The sequence below is a fragment of the Pelodiscus sinensis genome, chromosome 3 (genome assembly GCF_049634645.1).
Source record: "Pelodiscus sinensis isolate JC-2024 chromosome 3, ASM4963464v1, whole genome shotgun sequence".
Taxonomy (NCBI): domain Eukaryota; kingdom Metazoa; phylum Chordata; order Testudines; family Trionychidae; genus Pelodiscus; species Pelodiscus sinensis.
In genome coordinates, this window is record NC_134713.1 from 97,454,988 (window position 1) to 97,472,131 (window position 17,144).

At 44.1% G+C, this 17,144-nt stretch overlaps 1 protein-coding gene across 1 annotated transcript in view; it reads right to left on the reverse strand.

Moving 5' to 3' along the window:
• Nucleotides 1-12,487, reverse strand: part of MAP7 (microtubule associated protein 7) — a 193,142-nt gene extending 180,655 nt beyond the window's left edge. Inside the window, exon 1 of the mRNA XM_075924256.1 lies at nucleotides 12,361-12,487. Within this exon, the coding sequence (XP_075780371.1) occupies nucleotides 12,361-12,412 (52 nt within the window). The 5' untranslated portion in view covers nucleotides 12,413-12,487. The remainder of the gene's footprint in view (nucleotides 1-12,360) is intronic.
• Between the last annotated feature and the right edge of the window lie 4,657 nt (nucleotides 12,488-17,144).

Below are 17,144 nucleotides of genomic sequence, written 5' to 3' on the forward strand. Positions count from 1 at the left end.
TAGAGAATATCTTACTGCCTCTAAATAAAACTATGGTACACCCACGCCTTGAATAGCATGTACAGAGGTGGTTTCCTTATCTCAAAAAAGTTATATCGGCATTGGAAAAGGTTCAGAAAAGGGCAACAAAAATGATTAGGTGTTTGGAGCGAGTCCCATATGAAGAGAGATTAAAAATACTTGGACTTTTCAGCACAGAAAAGAGGTGACTAAGGGGGGATATGATAGAGGTCTATAAAATCATGACTGGTGTGGAAAAAGTGAATAAGGAAAAGTTATTTACTTATTCCCACAATAAAAGAACTATAGGTCACCAAATGAAATTAATAGGCAGCTGGTTTAAAAACAAACAAAAGGAAGTTTTTCTTCACTCAGCACAAACTCAGCCTGTGGAACTTCTTGCCAGAGGATGTTGTGAAGACTAGGACTTCAACAGGGTTCAAAAAAGAGCTAGATAGATTAATGGTGGTTAGATACATCAATGGCTATTAGCTAGGATGGGTAGGAATGGTGTCCCTATCCTCTGTCTGGAAACGGATGACAGGAGAGGAATCATGTGATGATTACCTGTTGTGTTCACTGTCAGCAGATGGGATACTGGGCTAGATGAGTGTTCCTCAACCTTTTTTTTTTTTTATAAAGTACCTCTTTAAAAAAATTGTAAGTACCCCCCGGAGCCAGGCACCCCCAACCTCCCTACTCTAACCCAATGCATCCACCCTTCCCCAGATGGCCCCAGTCTCCCTGTCGTAACCCAATGCCCCTCCCTTCCCTCAGAGCCAGGCACCGGATGTAGGGTAATCCTACCTTTGAAGTGCCCACTCCCGCCGCCTGGCCCCGACTCTGCGGCTTATCTGCAGAAAGCAAGTGGCCCACCAGTGCTGGGCTCACTGCATGGGGCTGTGCACTCACATTCCAGCCTGGCGCCCCCCCTAGTGTGGCGCCCAGGGCAACTGCCTCCCGTCTCCCTCGCTAAGCCACTGATGCAGGAGACGGGGCATCCTCTGGAGCAAAGCTTATTGTGCCACTTCACCACCTCTTAGCTCCTTTCCACAGCACCATGGGGAATGGGCGATGGGGATGTTCAGCTGCCCTCACCACTGGAGCACCCTGGGGAGGCTGACAGAGAGGAAATGAACTAGGAGAGGCAGCTGTGGAAGTTTTTTTTTTTTCTTCCCCGCCCAAACCCACCACCAACTTGCAACTGCCTTGGGTCTCACCAGAGCCGCTGTCACAGCCACATGCTTTTTCCTGCCTGGCGCAGGAGTGTGTGCACAGAGCGGCTGTTACCGTCCAGGTGTGCAGCTCCCAACATTCAATTTGACAGGCACCTGCTGCCGCCCCTGCCCCGATCCCCTTTGCAGGGCAAAATCCCAGACTTTTTTTTGCCAAATTTCACTTGTATTGAGGCTTCTCTTCTCTTATGTACCCCTAAGGGTATGCGTACCACTGACTGAGAAACACTGGGCTAGATGGACCTTTGGTCTGACCCAGTATGGCTGTTCTTATGTAAGCGACTAGTCGATTACCTGATAAGCAAATGCTTATCAGGTAGCCAAGTAGGAACTTGTCTAGTCGTTTCCCCCCGTTGCTGCCTCTATCAGAGAGATGCAGTAAAAGGGGAGAGAGGGTGCAGCACAAGCCAGTGCTGAGGGGAGCTGGCTTAAAAGCCAGCTCCCCTCAGCACTATCTCCCTGGGAGCTAGAGGAAGCAGAGGGCAGCAAGGAAACATCACAAGTAGGGATTGAAACAGGCTCGCTCATGCCAGTCTGACTGCTGGTCCTCTCCCTTTGAAATGTACAGCAGCCGCCTGCGGCTCTTGTGCATTTCAAAGGAAGAGGATCAGAGGGGAACCTGCGCCAGCGGGGACTGCTTCGATCCCCGCTGGCATGGGTTCCCATGGCCTCTCTCCCCCTTGGAAGTGTACAGGAGCCGCAGGCGCTCTTGTACATTTCAAAGGGAAAGGCACAGTAGGATAGTGAGTGTCCCCCCTTATCAACTAATCAAGCAGTCAATGGAAATTTCATTGACTACTCAATTAGCCGATTAATCAAAATTTAACATCTCTAGCAGAGCATGATTTCAATAAAGCATTTTGCATAAGTCTGATTTAACCAAGTTATTCACTAGGTTGTTTATGCAACCACATGTTATTATTGGTACCCTTTGTTTTCCCTCCCACTCTCCTTCCTATTGCTTGTCAAACCTACTTGTTATACATCGTTATCTCTCTCTATATAAAAAAATGTTCCTGTGGGACGATAGAGTGACGTCAGCACATCACTCTGCGTCCCGCCTGACTCCTTCCTCCTCTCCCTTTCCCCAATGCTCGATTGCCCTCTTCCCCCTTCCCCAGCACCTGGGGGATAGCGCAGGGCCTGGCGAGGCCTGGAAGCAGGCCCCGTCCTTCCCTGCTGGCTGGGGGAAGAACATGGAGCCTGGCGAGCCTCGGCGCCCTCCTCCCCCCGAGTGGCTGGGAGACGAGCCAGGCATGACCACACCACAGCCCCTCTGCCTGGAGGCCGGGGGTGACGGGAGGAAAGAAAGAGGGGGCAAAAGCCTTTGCCCAGCCCAACCCCTGGTGGCTAAAGAGAGAGCCAGGCTAGACTCGGCCAGGCCCAAGCCCCCGGTGGCTGGAAGGAGAGAGCTGGGCCAGCCATGGCCTCAGCCCGGCCCAACCTCCCAGCAGCCAGAGGGGAAGGGGAAAAAGCTGGGGCTGGCCTGGCCTCAGGGGAGCCCAGTTCCCAGGGTGAGAGAGCCAGGGCAGGCTAGGGCTACCACGCCTCCACCTGGCCCTCCCTGGAAGCTGGGGAGAAAGCCGGGGTTGACTCCCCACAGAGAGTGTGGTTGGTGAGCGTAATGAGCAGTGGGCATACACCCCTAGTAAAAAGAAAAGAAAATACTGTGTCCTAAAATAGGTTTTTCAAGTGCCTAGCCGCATCCTGATCAGGGTCTGTAGGCACTGTTTTAAGATAGAACAATTACGATTATGTCCTAATATATGTTATAATATTAATACCAAAGTTGTACAAATGAAGTATAAACCTCAAAGAAATCAATGGTATATATTTATTGAACCCACAAGCCTCTCCTCCAGAAATTCTATCTTGCAGTAATCAGTAGTGATAATATAAAATACTATAGAATGAGAACAACAACTTCCATCTTTTTGACTAATGGGACTACTATGGACAAGAGTTCAGATGTGCTCTGAATAGTTAACTCATTGTTCATTTAAAACTAACTTCTGATAGTCAAACTCCTGAAAACACCACAATTTAATGTACTAAATCTCTATTCTTAGAATTAGAATATTTTATTTGGAGAATCAGAGAAAAGTGTCTTTCATTTCAATTGAAACAATCTAACATTCACTAAAGTATGTATTTGAGGGAGGTGACAAATAATTGGGATAATAGAGGTTAAAGAAAAATAGTGTTTCCTCTAGAAAGCTGACCCAGAAAGAGAATGAATCTCAGCTCTTCTTTCCCCCTTCTTTGCTGGGACTGAAATAATATTTTTTAAATTCGAATTTCTTGTCCTATAATCTCTTTTATAATAAAAAAGACTGGGTACAATTTATGCTGTAAATTGTCAACATCAACCTATAGACCTGAGCCACAGTACACAAAATATTGCCAAAATATTGCAGTTAAAGTAAATATTTACATACCAGACAATAAAGAACACACACCATCTTCATCACTTTGATTATTTCCCTTTACCCATCTGTTTATGGCTAAGTAATTAGAAGCAAGGACCATGAAGTAGGGATGTTAAATATCAGTTAATTGAATAGTCGAGTAACCTCAAGAATTCTTATTGGTTAGGTGACTATTCTATAGTCCTTGGGGGCGAGGCTAGCAGCAGTGTGCTCCAGCCTCCCTCCTGAGGAGCTCCCTGCCACTCCGCGCTGCTGACACTGTATCAGAGGCAGCAGTGCAAGGTGCCAGGCGGGAGCTGGTCCACAAGGGGAGCCAGTTTGAAAACTGCCTGACAAGGGGAGCTGCCTGTCAACCTGTACTGCTACCTCTGATAAAGAGGCAGTAGTACAAGGTGGCAGCAGCCCCTGTCTGTGTGTGTGTGGGGGGAGGGGGTCTGAGCTCCCAGACCTGAGCCCAGCTCCAAGCCCAGCTCCTAATACATTTTAAATCCAGAGTCGCAGCAGGGGTAGGTCCAGGACCCATTTGAAGCCAGGACTCAAGCCAGACTGCTGGCCAGCCTGCTAAAACATTTACTGGCAATTCAAGCAGACAAAGATGAAAACAGAAAGTCGGCAAGCCCTGTGCTTAGTTCTGACTCTGCTTATGCATACACCAGAAAATATATATAACTTTAAGAAACAGGAATCTGTCATCTATAATATCATATAAATTAAATCCTATAAATAACTTAGCCTTCTATTAATTGTTATCACCACTCAGCAGTTGACTTCCTATAGCATTAATAATTAAGGAGCAACACTAAGTCAATTAGAACTGTTTGGTAGGTGGCAACGTTTCTCAGAAGGATACGACACATGGTTTTAAAAAAGAAACATTGGGAGCTAAAATGCGGATGTTTACATCTTCCTTTATGCGTAGCTTATTCTCACATTGGTGAGCAACCTTAAGCACCAACCCTGAGAATACCTGTGCACATAAGAAACTTTACTCTGGTGAGTAGTCACATACCAACCACAGGACTGCTCCTGTGAGTAACATCACCAGCACTGCCAACCCAGAACACTCACAAATCACAAACCAGGGCCCCCCCCAAAATCATGAAATTGACTTTAAAAATAATACATTTGGGGTTGTGGTGTTTGCCTCCTTGTACTGGAGGCTTTAGGAATCATGTTTTCAAGCTTTTCCTCACAATCAGGTGGTCTAGAAACTTACTTTATTTTTTTAAGAGAGCTGAGATTCTCATGTCATACATGACTCCAGGAGCTAGGATTTTAAGACCACCACCAAAATCACAAGATTTGCAACAAAGTTGCTAGAGTTGGCTACACTGATATTTACACACATGTGTTTGTGGAACTGAGCTCTTTGTGGATTTCACAAATGCATCTTTGGGTCCTATCATTTTCTACCCCATAACAGACAGTGGGTATGCAATGCACGCAACCTCTTTTTCAAAATTCTTCTAAGACACTGGCTTTAGAAATGTCAATGATTCTGAGAATTTCTCTTCCCTTGAGAAGATGAGGGTGTGCAAGGAGTATGGTCACTTCAGCTCTAACTACATGTTTTGGCTTGCATTTTGGATTAGCATTCATTCATATTTTTCAAATGGGAAGGAAAATGTATTGTTTAAAGATTACATAATGCCTGCCTAATTGAGGCAGTTATTACCATGACCAGATTTAATTATGTTTTCAGCCATAAATCATTTTCAGCTGAAAAGCAACTAAACTCCTTCATACGTATTTCTTGTTTCCTCGTATAATCCAATCTGTGCTCAGAAATATATAAATTTAAAATGTCAGCCTGGTATACTCTCAAATTACTGCAAACTATGATTTTATTTGAAGAAATAATTTATAATTTCACACTGAAAATGGAAGGAACAGACTGCATGCATAGAGATACAATTATGTTAACAAGGTTCTCTTTTTATGCTAGCATTGAAGAAAGTAGTATATAAGCCAATTAGCCATGCTTCACCTGACACAGATGATATTTTTTAATGAACTGCAGAGCTTTTTAATCCTAGGTGAGAAGCAGGCTGCCGACTGAGGAGGTGAAGGCAAAGGGGACAACTTCCCTGGGGCCCAGAGCTCCTGGCGGCCACAGCTGTTACTGCAGCAGTGGCGACAACAGAAGCCACAGGCTCTTCAAATCACATCCAGAGCCCTGCTCTATGCTCTCTAGGCAGAGCTGAGGGCGGCCTAGTCCTAGCCCCGCCCCTTCCACCAGGCCCCACCCCTTCCAGGGTCATGGAGCAGTGACCAGAGCAGTGACCCTCTCCCCCATCCTGTGGAAGGGGCCCAGCTATGCTATTGTCCTCACTGGTGAGAAGAAAAATTTGGTTAGAGGAAGAACTGGAACAGCAGCATGGCCAGCATTATACAATGCATATCTAAAATGGCCTCATACTTTGCCCCACTGGGTGGACCTTGTGTATACAATTACTGACGAAGAGAAGACACTAATGAACTGAACTGTCCACCTTCCAAAATGGGGGAAGGGAGGGAGGAAGAAGTTCTTTAAATCCAGTTAAAAATCTATTATATTTAATCCAGAATTTGTTATACTGAAAAGCCATGTAGCATAAACAGCTACAGAAAATACACATGAATTGCAGATGGACCTGAAACTCTTCAGAGCTAGAGTTGCCAGGTATCCAGTATTGACCCAGACAGTCCGGTATTTTCACTTCCTGTCCAGTTTAAAAAAAAAATCAGAAAATACCGGACACCTAAAATGTCTGGTATTTTCTGGTTTTTCCCCTGCCAGGAGGTGAAAATACTGGACACCTGGCAACCCTATGACACACTTGGCAACTGGGCCTAGCCCCCGGCCTTGCCCCCGCTCCTCCCCAGGCCTCTGACACTCCCAGCCCCTCTGCTTACCCAGTTCTGCAGGGAAGCTCCCGTCTGGCTCAACCAAGAAAACAAGATAGCTGCCGGCAAAAAAACCTAAAGACCTGAGCAAGGGGAAGCAATGCCTTCCCTGGATCTGAGTGCTCAACCTCTTCTCTTCCTATCCCTATTCTGACTCTGCATGCAATTAAAGGGGCCATCTGTTTTAATGCTGTTTTACTTTATTTATTTATTTTTGCTTAATAACTCTTGGGGTCCTTCTCCCTCCCCCCCGTCAACAACTTTGGTCTCCGCCCTACTTCCCCCCCCCCCGGTGTGTGTGTGGGGGGGGGTTTGGTATTTTTGTTGAAACCATCTGGCAACCCTATTCAGAGCTAGTGTTTTGATTTAGCCCATTGTAAACATGAGGTAATTGAGTAGTTTGGAGTCAGATATGAAATCCAGAATTTCACACTTCAGTGTAGTGTGATCCACTGTTTTGAATAGAAATGAGCTTAAGTCAAAACTCTTCACCAAAAAGCACTGCAGAATAAATAAAACCATGCCTCACAAGATGCCAGAACGACAATAACTTGATTTTGTTCTCACGTGAAATGGTAGGAAGCCCTCATAATGGGGATATATTTGACATTTAAAAATAAAAACACTTGCAAAACTGAAGAGAGATGCAGAGAGGAAAAAATTAGTCATCTCTTCTGCATAATCACTCTTTATAGCAAATGAATGTTTGGTTTCAATTCTAAAAATATGTTTGCTATAGCAACTCTGTCCTATGTTAGTACTAAGGCACCATATTCATACTGCATTGCTTTTGGTGATCAGAATTGTCAATCACTTCAGCAACCTTTCGCTCTGTTGTATCAGGTTTAGTTTTTACACTTGTGTTGCAAGATTAAAGAAGACACATGAAAAGACTCATCTGAGTTATTTCAGTGAATAATTGCATACCAACATTTTGGACTCCTACAGACCCTAAACAGAGGAAGTGCATGAGATCCTCCTAGTGGTGAAATAAGGAGAAGCTTGGATATAGAGCAAGTGATACTTTACTGAGAAGAATAGCTAGCACCGAAAACTAACCTCAAAGAAATAATCAATCAAAATCAACTGATTTATAGACTAGTATAATATATTATAGTCAAAGTTTACTGAGTAAGGTATTTAATAAAACCATGTTGCTCATGAATATGACTGTATGGTAATGCATGGATGGTGCATAAAGAGTTGTGTCTTCTGGAACTATCTTCCTAAAGATAGTTCCTAAACATCCTAAAGATGTTTTGAGGGCATACTTGAAAACAAAGTACATTTACATAGAAGGTAAACAAAGTCCAGGCTATTATGCTGAAGTGAGTACAAGTTCATAGCTAAACCAACAGGCTGGTGCATCTTTGGAAGTACCAAACATCATAATTTTTATGAGAGGACAGTAAGAGGGTCTGTACGTTGCCAAGAGCTGACTCTAGATATTCAGGAATTGGGGTTCACTGGTTGTCACCTGCAAGGCAAAGTTAAGACTTACAGAGTCTCAAGAATTTTCCCAGTGATATGGATGGACTTACGTGGCTTGGAGCTGACACGCAGTCTGATCTCCAGCGAAGCTCACTCTAACATACTGTCTTACAATTCTGGTTATTCTGAGTTAAGTGTCACAATACTATATGATGCATTAAGAGATACAATTTCCCTCTCAATGCAGAGTGTCTCTTATTACAGTAAATAAAATATTCTTGAACAGATAGAGAAAATCAGATTCCCAAAAGAGAATGTAAATCCAATAGTATTATAACCTAACCTATCAAAATATTTTAACTAGAAAATAAATGAAGACTAGGAAGGAACCATATAAAATTAGGTACATTTTAAAAATGCATCTACTGCATTTTTTTTCAAAATACTTTAATAATAGGACATAAGTTTAAAAAGAGTCAAACTGAACTATCATACAAAGTTAAATTACAGTATTTTTTTCACACCGTAAGAAGAGACATAACAGACTACATTTCTCACCAAGCTTACAGAGGGAAAGTTTAAATGGTTTGCTTTATCAAGCTAGCAAGGAACACGTCAAAATTAACAACACAAGTTTACAGTTTTTGACAAGAGAGGACCCATGAGAATAAAGCTTTTATACCTTAAAACATTTTCACTGCAAGATCAAAGATTTAAACATAATTCCAATAGCCTCTTATTTGCCTCACAGACTTAAGGAGTACCATTCTCCTGGGTCTATCAACCTGCAGCCAAAATTAGCACCCGATTAAAAAGCAGATAGCTAAGCAGAATCCAGAAAACTGAGATGGATGCTGACAAGAAGAGGGAGAAAATGTCACCTCTGACAACCTTCCCTATTGAGGGTTGCTATGCTAGTCTACAGCCTTGGCTTCCCTTTGGAGTTCTTATTGTAATTAGATGCCCAAATACCTATGGCAACTATTTTTCCCCAAATCAACACCTCATTCTAATAATGGACAGAAGAGTAGACCCCATTTTACCAGCCCCACACCTAGCCCTCCATGTCTTCTTCAACTTCATGCTTGGTAATGACAACTCTTATCCTGGAATGAAGCCATTCACCCAAAAACAGCTCCCAAAGTTCAGCAGACCATCTGCCTCATAGTAAATGACACTATGACCTCATCAATCCCTTCAAGTGTCTGTCCTGATAGTCCAAGTCCTCCCTAGAACTGGTCCTAGCTCCCTGAGGATTGCATCTTCCTTCACAATGGCTACTTTTTACCAAAACAACAGAAACTGTAGAGCAATAGTGGAAGTAACATGAGCACAAGAGACCACAGGTGTTAGACCTAGATTGTGGAATTTGGGTTTCAAAACTAAATGAAAACTAATGACTTAGATTTCTCTGAATAAATTTCTCTCTCTCACACACACACACACACACACACACACACACACACACCCCTCTATACTAACAGAGCTATTTTTTCCTATCATTTGGGATAGAAGGAAAGGAGTTTTTTTTTTTAATTCTCAGAAGGTGATGACAGTGGGTCTTACAGGTACATAGACACATGGACTATAAACAGCTTAAATGCTAAAGTTTAACTGACACTTCATACATGAACAAGTTACGGATGAACTTTGACACTCGAAGCAAGTTTAAAGATCAGTCCTTCTAGCAAAAGGCAAGTGGATTTATCTATAAACAATGTTTTAATTGATTAAAAAATGCAAATTAAATGCAATAAACATGATTTATCAAAAATATCACTTGTGTGCAAACTCACATGATATTTAAAAGCTATAAGTAATTTGGACTCAGAATGTGTGTTTACTTCTAAAACACTTTCTCCTCATTTTGTTTTCATAAATATTAGAGGAAAATTAGATTTAACTGCAATTATGATGTAGTGAAAATCATGTGTAAACATCCATTTTGAAAATTAAGTATTTTCTTTTATCCCATTCTTTAAAAAAGAAAAAAAATGTTGAAAGAGGTTGTATGTGTTCATGCATGCATAGAGCATGGATAGTTGGGTTTAGTTTTTTTGTTTGCTTCTTCGATTTACTTTTTGTTTTTATGCACAGAAGCCTTAACTAATGCTTGCCCTTTCAGAAGCTAAACTTTAGAATTTAAGCTCATCACAGACTTACAGTCATCAATCTAAACAGAGACTCCACCCTACTACCTTCACAAAAGGAAGAATGATAGGTCTCAGTGATATTTGCATGGGTACGTCCTCTTTGCTTGTTTACAATCACGTCACCGTGTCATTACATATAATATTTGTTTGAAATATTTAGTTTGTTGCGCAAACACGGTCAGTCAACAAGTAGCATTATGTCCTATTTGTACACTGTTTTAAGCAAAAATTTCACTTCAGTAATTATGAAACTCAGCCATATTCTAAGGAGTAAGGCGAATACAAACTTTTTAAATAAAAAGTGGAATTAAGAAAGGATTTATTCTGTTCAGTTCAACATATAGAATCCTGAACATGCCAAAGAGGCAATCCCTTTCTTGCATCTGATTATAAGCCACTTTTGTGCCTAAGCAACAACAGCTGTTGATCTGATTATGTCAACCAAACTCTCCTAGCCTCCTCACCTCTAAATTAAAATAGAAGTTTTTCCAAATGCTCTTAGAGTGGATATACCTCCTTACAAGAGACATCCAATCTTGATTTAAAGATTTTATTCAAGTGATAAAGAATCCACCACTTCCTTAAGTTGTTCCAATGGTTAATTGCCCTAACAATTTTTTTTTTAAGAAAAGGAGCCTTACCTTTAGACCGAGTTTGTCTAGTTTCAGTTTCCAGCCATTGTTATGCCTACCTGTGATAGATTAAAGGGCTCTTTTCTATCAAAAGTCTTCTCCACATGTAGATTCTTAAAGTGTGTGACCAAACCCCTCCTAATCCAGTATAAATTAATTATACTGAGCTCCTTTATTATCTCACTGTAAAACAGGTTTTTCACATTTCAAATTAGATTGCAGCTCTTGGCTGAACCCTTTGTAATTTGTGGCCATCCTTAAGTGTTGGCACTGAAAATGGATGCAGTATTCCACTAATGGTCTGACTAATATTGTTCACATTTCCACTCAGTAGTTCTGTGTAGTTCAAGGATCCTGTCAGCTCTCTAAGCCACAAAATCACATAGCAGTTATTGCATCTGTGACTAAACTTTAAAGCAAACTAGTGTATTTTAATGTTACATCACCTAAAGTCATTAGCCCACATTCTGGAACACTGGCTTGCAAATTTCAGACACAGTGGTTTTGGATTTTAGCAATAGATATAGAATCTTTAAACATTAATACATACCTGTATATGTACAGTAATCACCACTAAAAACAGACTACACCTAGGCACTTTACTAGACTGAAATATCGTTAGTGTGGTATCAGGGTTAGAAACGCAGTAAATACCACTACTGCCTATTGTGATTTCCAATTATAATTGCACCCATTACATTGACACAGTAATTTTGAACAGTTTTCCATTTAAATTAAACACATAACTCCTAGCATATAGGCAGCAGGGTAAGATGCAATAAATATTTCAATTTGAGCAATGAATTCAAATGTATGACTTCAGAATAAAAACACTAGCAACCAACTGCAGTGATGCGAGTTGATGCCACTTTAATTAAAAGGAGACACGTAGACCAGGAGAAGCAGGAAATGATCATCTTAATCCATTCACCCTGCCTAAATACTGCAAGGGGTTGACTAAAGCCTGGTGGGTCAATCTCACCATCCCAGCGGACGGAGAGCCCTGGCCTGGTGGAGAGCAAGGCTGCATGGACAATGAGTGATCTGCTCCATTCCCCTACCAGAAAGGGCAGTTGGCGGGAGATTTCTAAGTGGTCCCACTCCCCTGATGAAGCGGGTTTTACGCACCAAAGCTTATGCCCTAACAAATCTGTTAGCCTCTATGGTGCCACGGGAGACCGGCTTGTTTTTGCAGATTCAGATTAACAGGTTACCGCGTCTGAGCCTTAAGCAATTTTGATTATTTGCACCCCAGCAACTCGGGGATCCTTCACCCCGGGGCGGATCCTGCCCTCGTTACAAAGCTTCCCCTGAAGTCAACGGGCAGCGGAGGGGGCCGAGCACCTGTTACAGCAGGAGGAGACCCGAGCCCTCCCCCAGGCGCTGTGGGAGCAGCTGGCACCAGCAGCCCCTCAGCACAGTCTCGCTCGGGGACCCTTCGCTGCCCGCGGCGCTGCGGCCACGTTCTATTCCCGGGGAAGGCGGCGCTGGGTGGAACGGGGGGGGGGGGGGGGGGTTTAGAACGCCGGCGCCTTTAACATTCCGCGCGGAACCCGCGCAAGGCTGCGCTCCCGCCGGGGGGGGGGGGTCTCACCTGCAGGGCCCCGGGCAGCGCCGCCGGCTTCGGCCGCCTGCGCCTCCGCCATGTCTCCTCGGTGCGCTCCGCCCCGCGGCCCCGGCCGGCAGGTGAGCGCGCCACGCACCAACCGGGAGGGGCAGCCCGCGGCAGCGCCACCGCGCGGGCAGGTGCTCAGGCCGGGGCGGGGCTCGCCCTGCCCAGCTCCGGGGGGAGGGGGGGGCTGCATGTCGGCTTCGCGCCACCCAACCCCCCGGCTTGTCCCCACGGCGGTTCCCAGCCTGCAGCGCACGGCTCAGCTGGCCGGGGGAGCCAGCGCATCTTTCCCCCGGGCTTAGCGCGGAAGGGGCTGGAAATGAGGCTTCCGGGACCCGCTTGGGAAATTTGCCTCCACCTTTGTGCGGCTCGGGCTTGGTGATTTGCGTTAGGAAGGCCGCGTCCTGGGCCGATCGCCCCTGGCAGGGCCTGGGAGGAGAGGCGCTCGCTGAGGACCCAGCCGTACAGCGGGGGGGGGGATTCCTTAATCACAGACAGAGCGTTGACTTGCACCCTGAAGAGACCAGGAAGTTTCATGCAAGTTGCAACTGACTAAAAACTGTTGTGTGGTGCGGGCTGTTGCTTGCAGCATTGGGCATCTGGGCCTTCACATTGGATGTAACATTCCAATGGGCTTGAAAGTCCCCAACAGACCAGGTAGACCTGCCACTCTACAGTCTCAGCCCCTTCTTGGGGCTTTGGTCTATACATAGTATATGGACACACATACACACTTTAAGCTTGCCCTCCCGGTTTGGCTGTTTTAAGGACTTCCCTCTCAGAGCTCGAAGGCATCATGTCCACCCCAGGCAGTAAGAGTGGGAGCTGTAAACATCGAGGTGCCTAAATCCCAGGTTTGGATCCACAAAACTGCCACCAAATGCTCTAGACATTGTCACTTAAGTTTTCAGGTATGGGTTTCCTCAGCATCTGCTTTTGTTTCTGGGTATGAGCACTGCAGCCTGGTTCCAGGTGTAGAGATGTTTGATCTCCTGCCCAAACCCCACAGTGAATCTCAAATCTGAGGAAGACAAGCATTGGGCCACCTGTCCCAAAGCAGGGCCTGCTAAGCACTCTGGGCACATCAACTGGAATGGATCCTGCTCAAAATCCAGCTACAGGAGAGGGATGGTGATGATGCCACTATTCACTTGTTAGCTTTCGGTTTAGTGGTCAGAGCACTCACATGGGATTTGGAGACACCCTGATTCAATACTCTCCCCCCCCCCCCCCCCCCCCGAGCAGTGGTTGTCAAAATTTCTGGCCTACAGATTACCTGGCTCAATGCAAATCTTTCCATGGACCACCAGTTTCTAATGGAAACTCATAGTTCATTACATAATTATGCCTCAGCCATTTTGCTAATGTCACAGCTAGGGAGAATGGTTTAATTTATTAAACAGATTAAGCATTTTAACGCTCATTTTAATTTATCAAACTTAATTTTAAATGAAGTAAAACATTATTTTATGTCCAACACAAAAGGTTCCCATGTTTTCTTTATTTATGGCAGGGTGAAGAAGCTTTTTTGGGTTGGGGGCTATTGACTCTCAGAAAATCAGTTGGGGACCACCACACAAGTGAGAAGCAAAAAAACCCAACAAAAAAAGCTACCCACCAACCTCCAACATCCCGCCCCCCCCAACCCTCACTAATGTGGCCTCCGAACTGAGACAACTCATTCTTACGGTGCTCCAGCCCCAATGGGATGCGATAGCAAGCACTGAGGTTCGGGGCTTCCCATTGGCCAGATCTACTTTTCTGGAGTTCGTGGATTTTGTGGACTCTTAGGCTCTGAGATGGGGACAAAAATGAGGGGGTTCAGTGTTCAGGACAGTGCTGCCAGTTAGTGTGCTAGGGATGCAGGATCTGGGCAGGAGCTGGGGTGCAGGATAGGGTGAGGAGGACAGGATCTAGAAGGAATTTCGGCTGCAGAAGAAGGTGTGAGATGGGGGTATGAGAGAGAGTTGGCAGGCAGGAGGGATTGGGGGAGTAACACAGAAAAGGTGAGAGGGTGAGAATGCAGCCAAAGAGCTGCAAATCAAAACCCTTGTGCCTAGTTGATTATTGTGCTCCCATCTGTGGAAGGGGAATGAACACTGGTATCTTTCTGGGTTATGATGGAGGTTTATGGTTCCTATGGCAACTATATGGCTCTGAAACTAAGAGTAAAAGAAGAACATTGATTTGATTTTATATGTAGATGCAGCTATTTATTTTAAAAATACTAAGCCAACGGGCATTCAATATCATGGAAGGGAGAGGTCTCCTGTGGCCCAGCTTGTTTTCTGGCAATTCCAATGAAGTGTTGTCAGTAACTGAGAGGCCAGAACTGGCTGAAAGAAACCGATCCATTTAAAAGCAAGCTGCAGCAGACAGACACAGCTCAGAGCTCTGGGGGAAATAATGAATGAGGGTCTGAGCTGCCAGAAGAAATATGCACTGGCATTAAAATCAGTTACTCTGCTGGAGACCTGAAGGGGAGCAAATGTCCCAGATCTAATGCCAAAGGAGCTACAAATTATTGAATATACAGACCTGCCACCTTTTCTGCAGTGCCTGCAAATGGGCTGAAATTCTTATTCACACAATGAAAAGGTGCAAAGAGAAGCATGCTGTTGGGAGTGGGGGAGGAAACAAGTGTGGAGCAAAGGAAATTGCAGCTTCTATAAAGGAAAATTGTATCCCTACTATCTTCCCTCTGTTCCAGCCTCACTCCCCTCATTCTGATCCCCCCCCCCCATCACCCCATCCCCTTCATTGCAACTTCTGGCCCCCCAAGTCTTCCCCCACATCCTCCTTCACCCTCCTCCTGCCCCCACATTCCTGTGCCCCCAGCGCACACACTGGCAGGGCAGCAGTGCTGGGACTAGAAGCCCCTGGGAACAGCGCTGGGGCAATAAGGGATGGGGGGGGGGAGGAGACAGAGTCACTTCCCTGCCTTGCTTGGCCAGGTCCGGCCCAGCCCATTGCACAGGGCTCATCTCTCAGCCGCAAGCTGTGGCTCTGCTTTTGGGGCAGGGAGTTTGTTCTGAAAAGAGGGAGTCAGGTAATTAAGAATAACAAAGGACTGGTCATGCAAGTACTTAAAGAATTGTTAAATCATCATGAAAACATTGCCAGGTACTTAAAATATAGGGGGCAGGAGAAGAGTAGCAATGAGAGTTGCGCTTCTGGGATTTGAATTTGGACCAGTACTGATAAACTTGTAAATATTCTTGAAAAGGGGTAAATAGTGAGGTGACAAAATTTGCAAATACTACAGAATTACTCAAAATAGGTTAATCCAAAGCTGACTGCAAAGAAGGGATCTCCCAAAACTCGGTGATTGGGCAACATAAGGGCAGATGGAATTCAGTGTTGAGTAATGCACATGGAAAAATATAATCCCAACTATCCACACAAAAATGATGGCATCTAACATAGCTGTTACCACTCAAAAAAGAGATGTTGGAGTCATTGTGGATAGTTCCCTGAAAACATCTGCTCAATGTGCAGTGGCAGTCTAAAAACTAAAAAACCTAACAGAATATTGGAAATAATTAGGAAAGAAGTAGAAAAAAAAGAGAAAAATATCAGAATGCTTCTAAAGTCATAGTATGCCTACATCCTTGAATACTGTATGCTGATTTGGCCACCCCATCTAAAATAAATAAATAAATAAATTATATATATATATATATATATATATATATATATATATATATATATATATGTATATATATATATATATATAGGATTTGCAAAAGGTACAGAAAGGGCAACAAAAATTATTAGGGGGGTAAGGAACAGCTTCCATATGAGGAGAGATTAACAAGACTGGGACTTTTCTTGGAAAAGAAATGACTAAAGGATGGAGGGATATGTCAGAGGTCTAGAAAATCATGAGTGGTGTGGAAAAATAGAATCAAGAAATGTGTTATGTTAGTATAGGAGTAAATAAGAATTAAATTCAATTTATAGGCAGCAGATTTAAGACAAATTATTTCTTCACAGTCAACCCGTGGAACTTGATGGTAGAAAGGCCCAAACTATAACAGGATTCCAATAAGAACAAAATACGTTCTGGCCATCAATGTCTACTAGTCAGAATGGGCAGGAATGATGTCCTAGCTTTGGGAATGGGCAGCAGGGGATGGATCATTTGAGGAATGCCTCTTCTGTTGAAATCTTCTGAAGCACCTGGCATTGGGCACTATTAGAAGACAGGATACTGAGCTAAATGGATCATTAGTCTGACCCAGTAAGGCCATTATGATCTTATATAGAACCCAAATGTATCTGCCCCCTGCTGTAACCCCCTAGACCCCACTCCAGTTTCAGAGCAGAGATATAATCCAGGAGTCCTGACAGTCTCTCTCACTCTCTCTGCAGTTAGTAGGAAAGTAAAATGATATATTAAAATTTTAAGGCTAACCCAGTGTCCCTTAGGTGACTTGCCACAAGATGTCAGAACATGTTAATAATAGAGCTGTGATCCACAAAACTTTTATATAGAATTAGATACAGTGCTCGTGTCAGCTAATCTGCCTTAGTAAACTTTAGAAAGAGATGTGTATGTGTGGGGAGGGCAAATGGAATCGGTCCCTTCCTTCCCCCACCCCCCATTTGCTGCTTGGCTTGTACTGAGCATGCTCAGTAACACTGCTGAAGCTGCTATCCTCATCTGTCCCCACATGCTCTCATTCTCTTTCCCCCTCCCAATCAGAGCATGCACAGGTTGCTCCCTTTACCGAAATCTGAAATGGCACCCCTGGGCTTGTTGG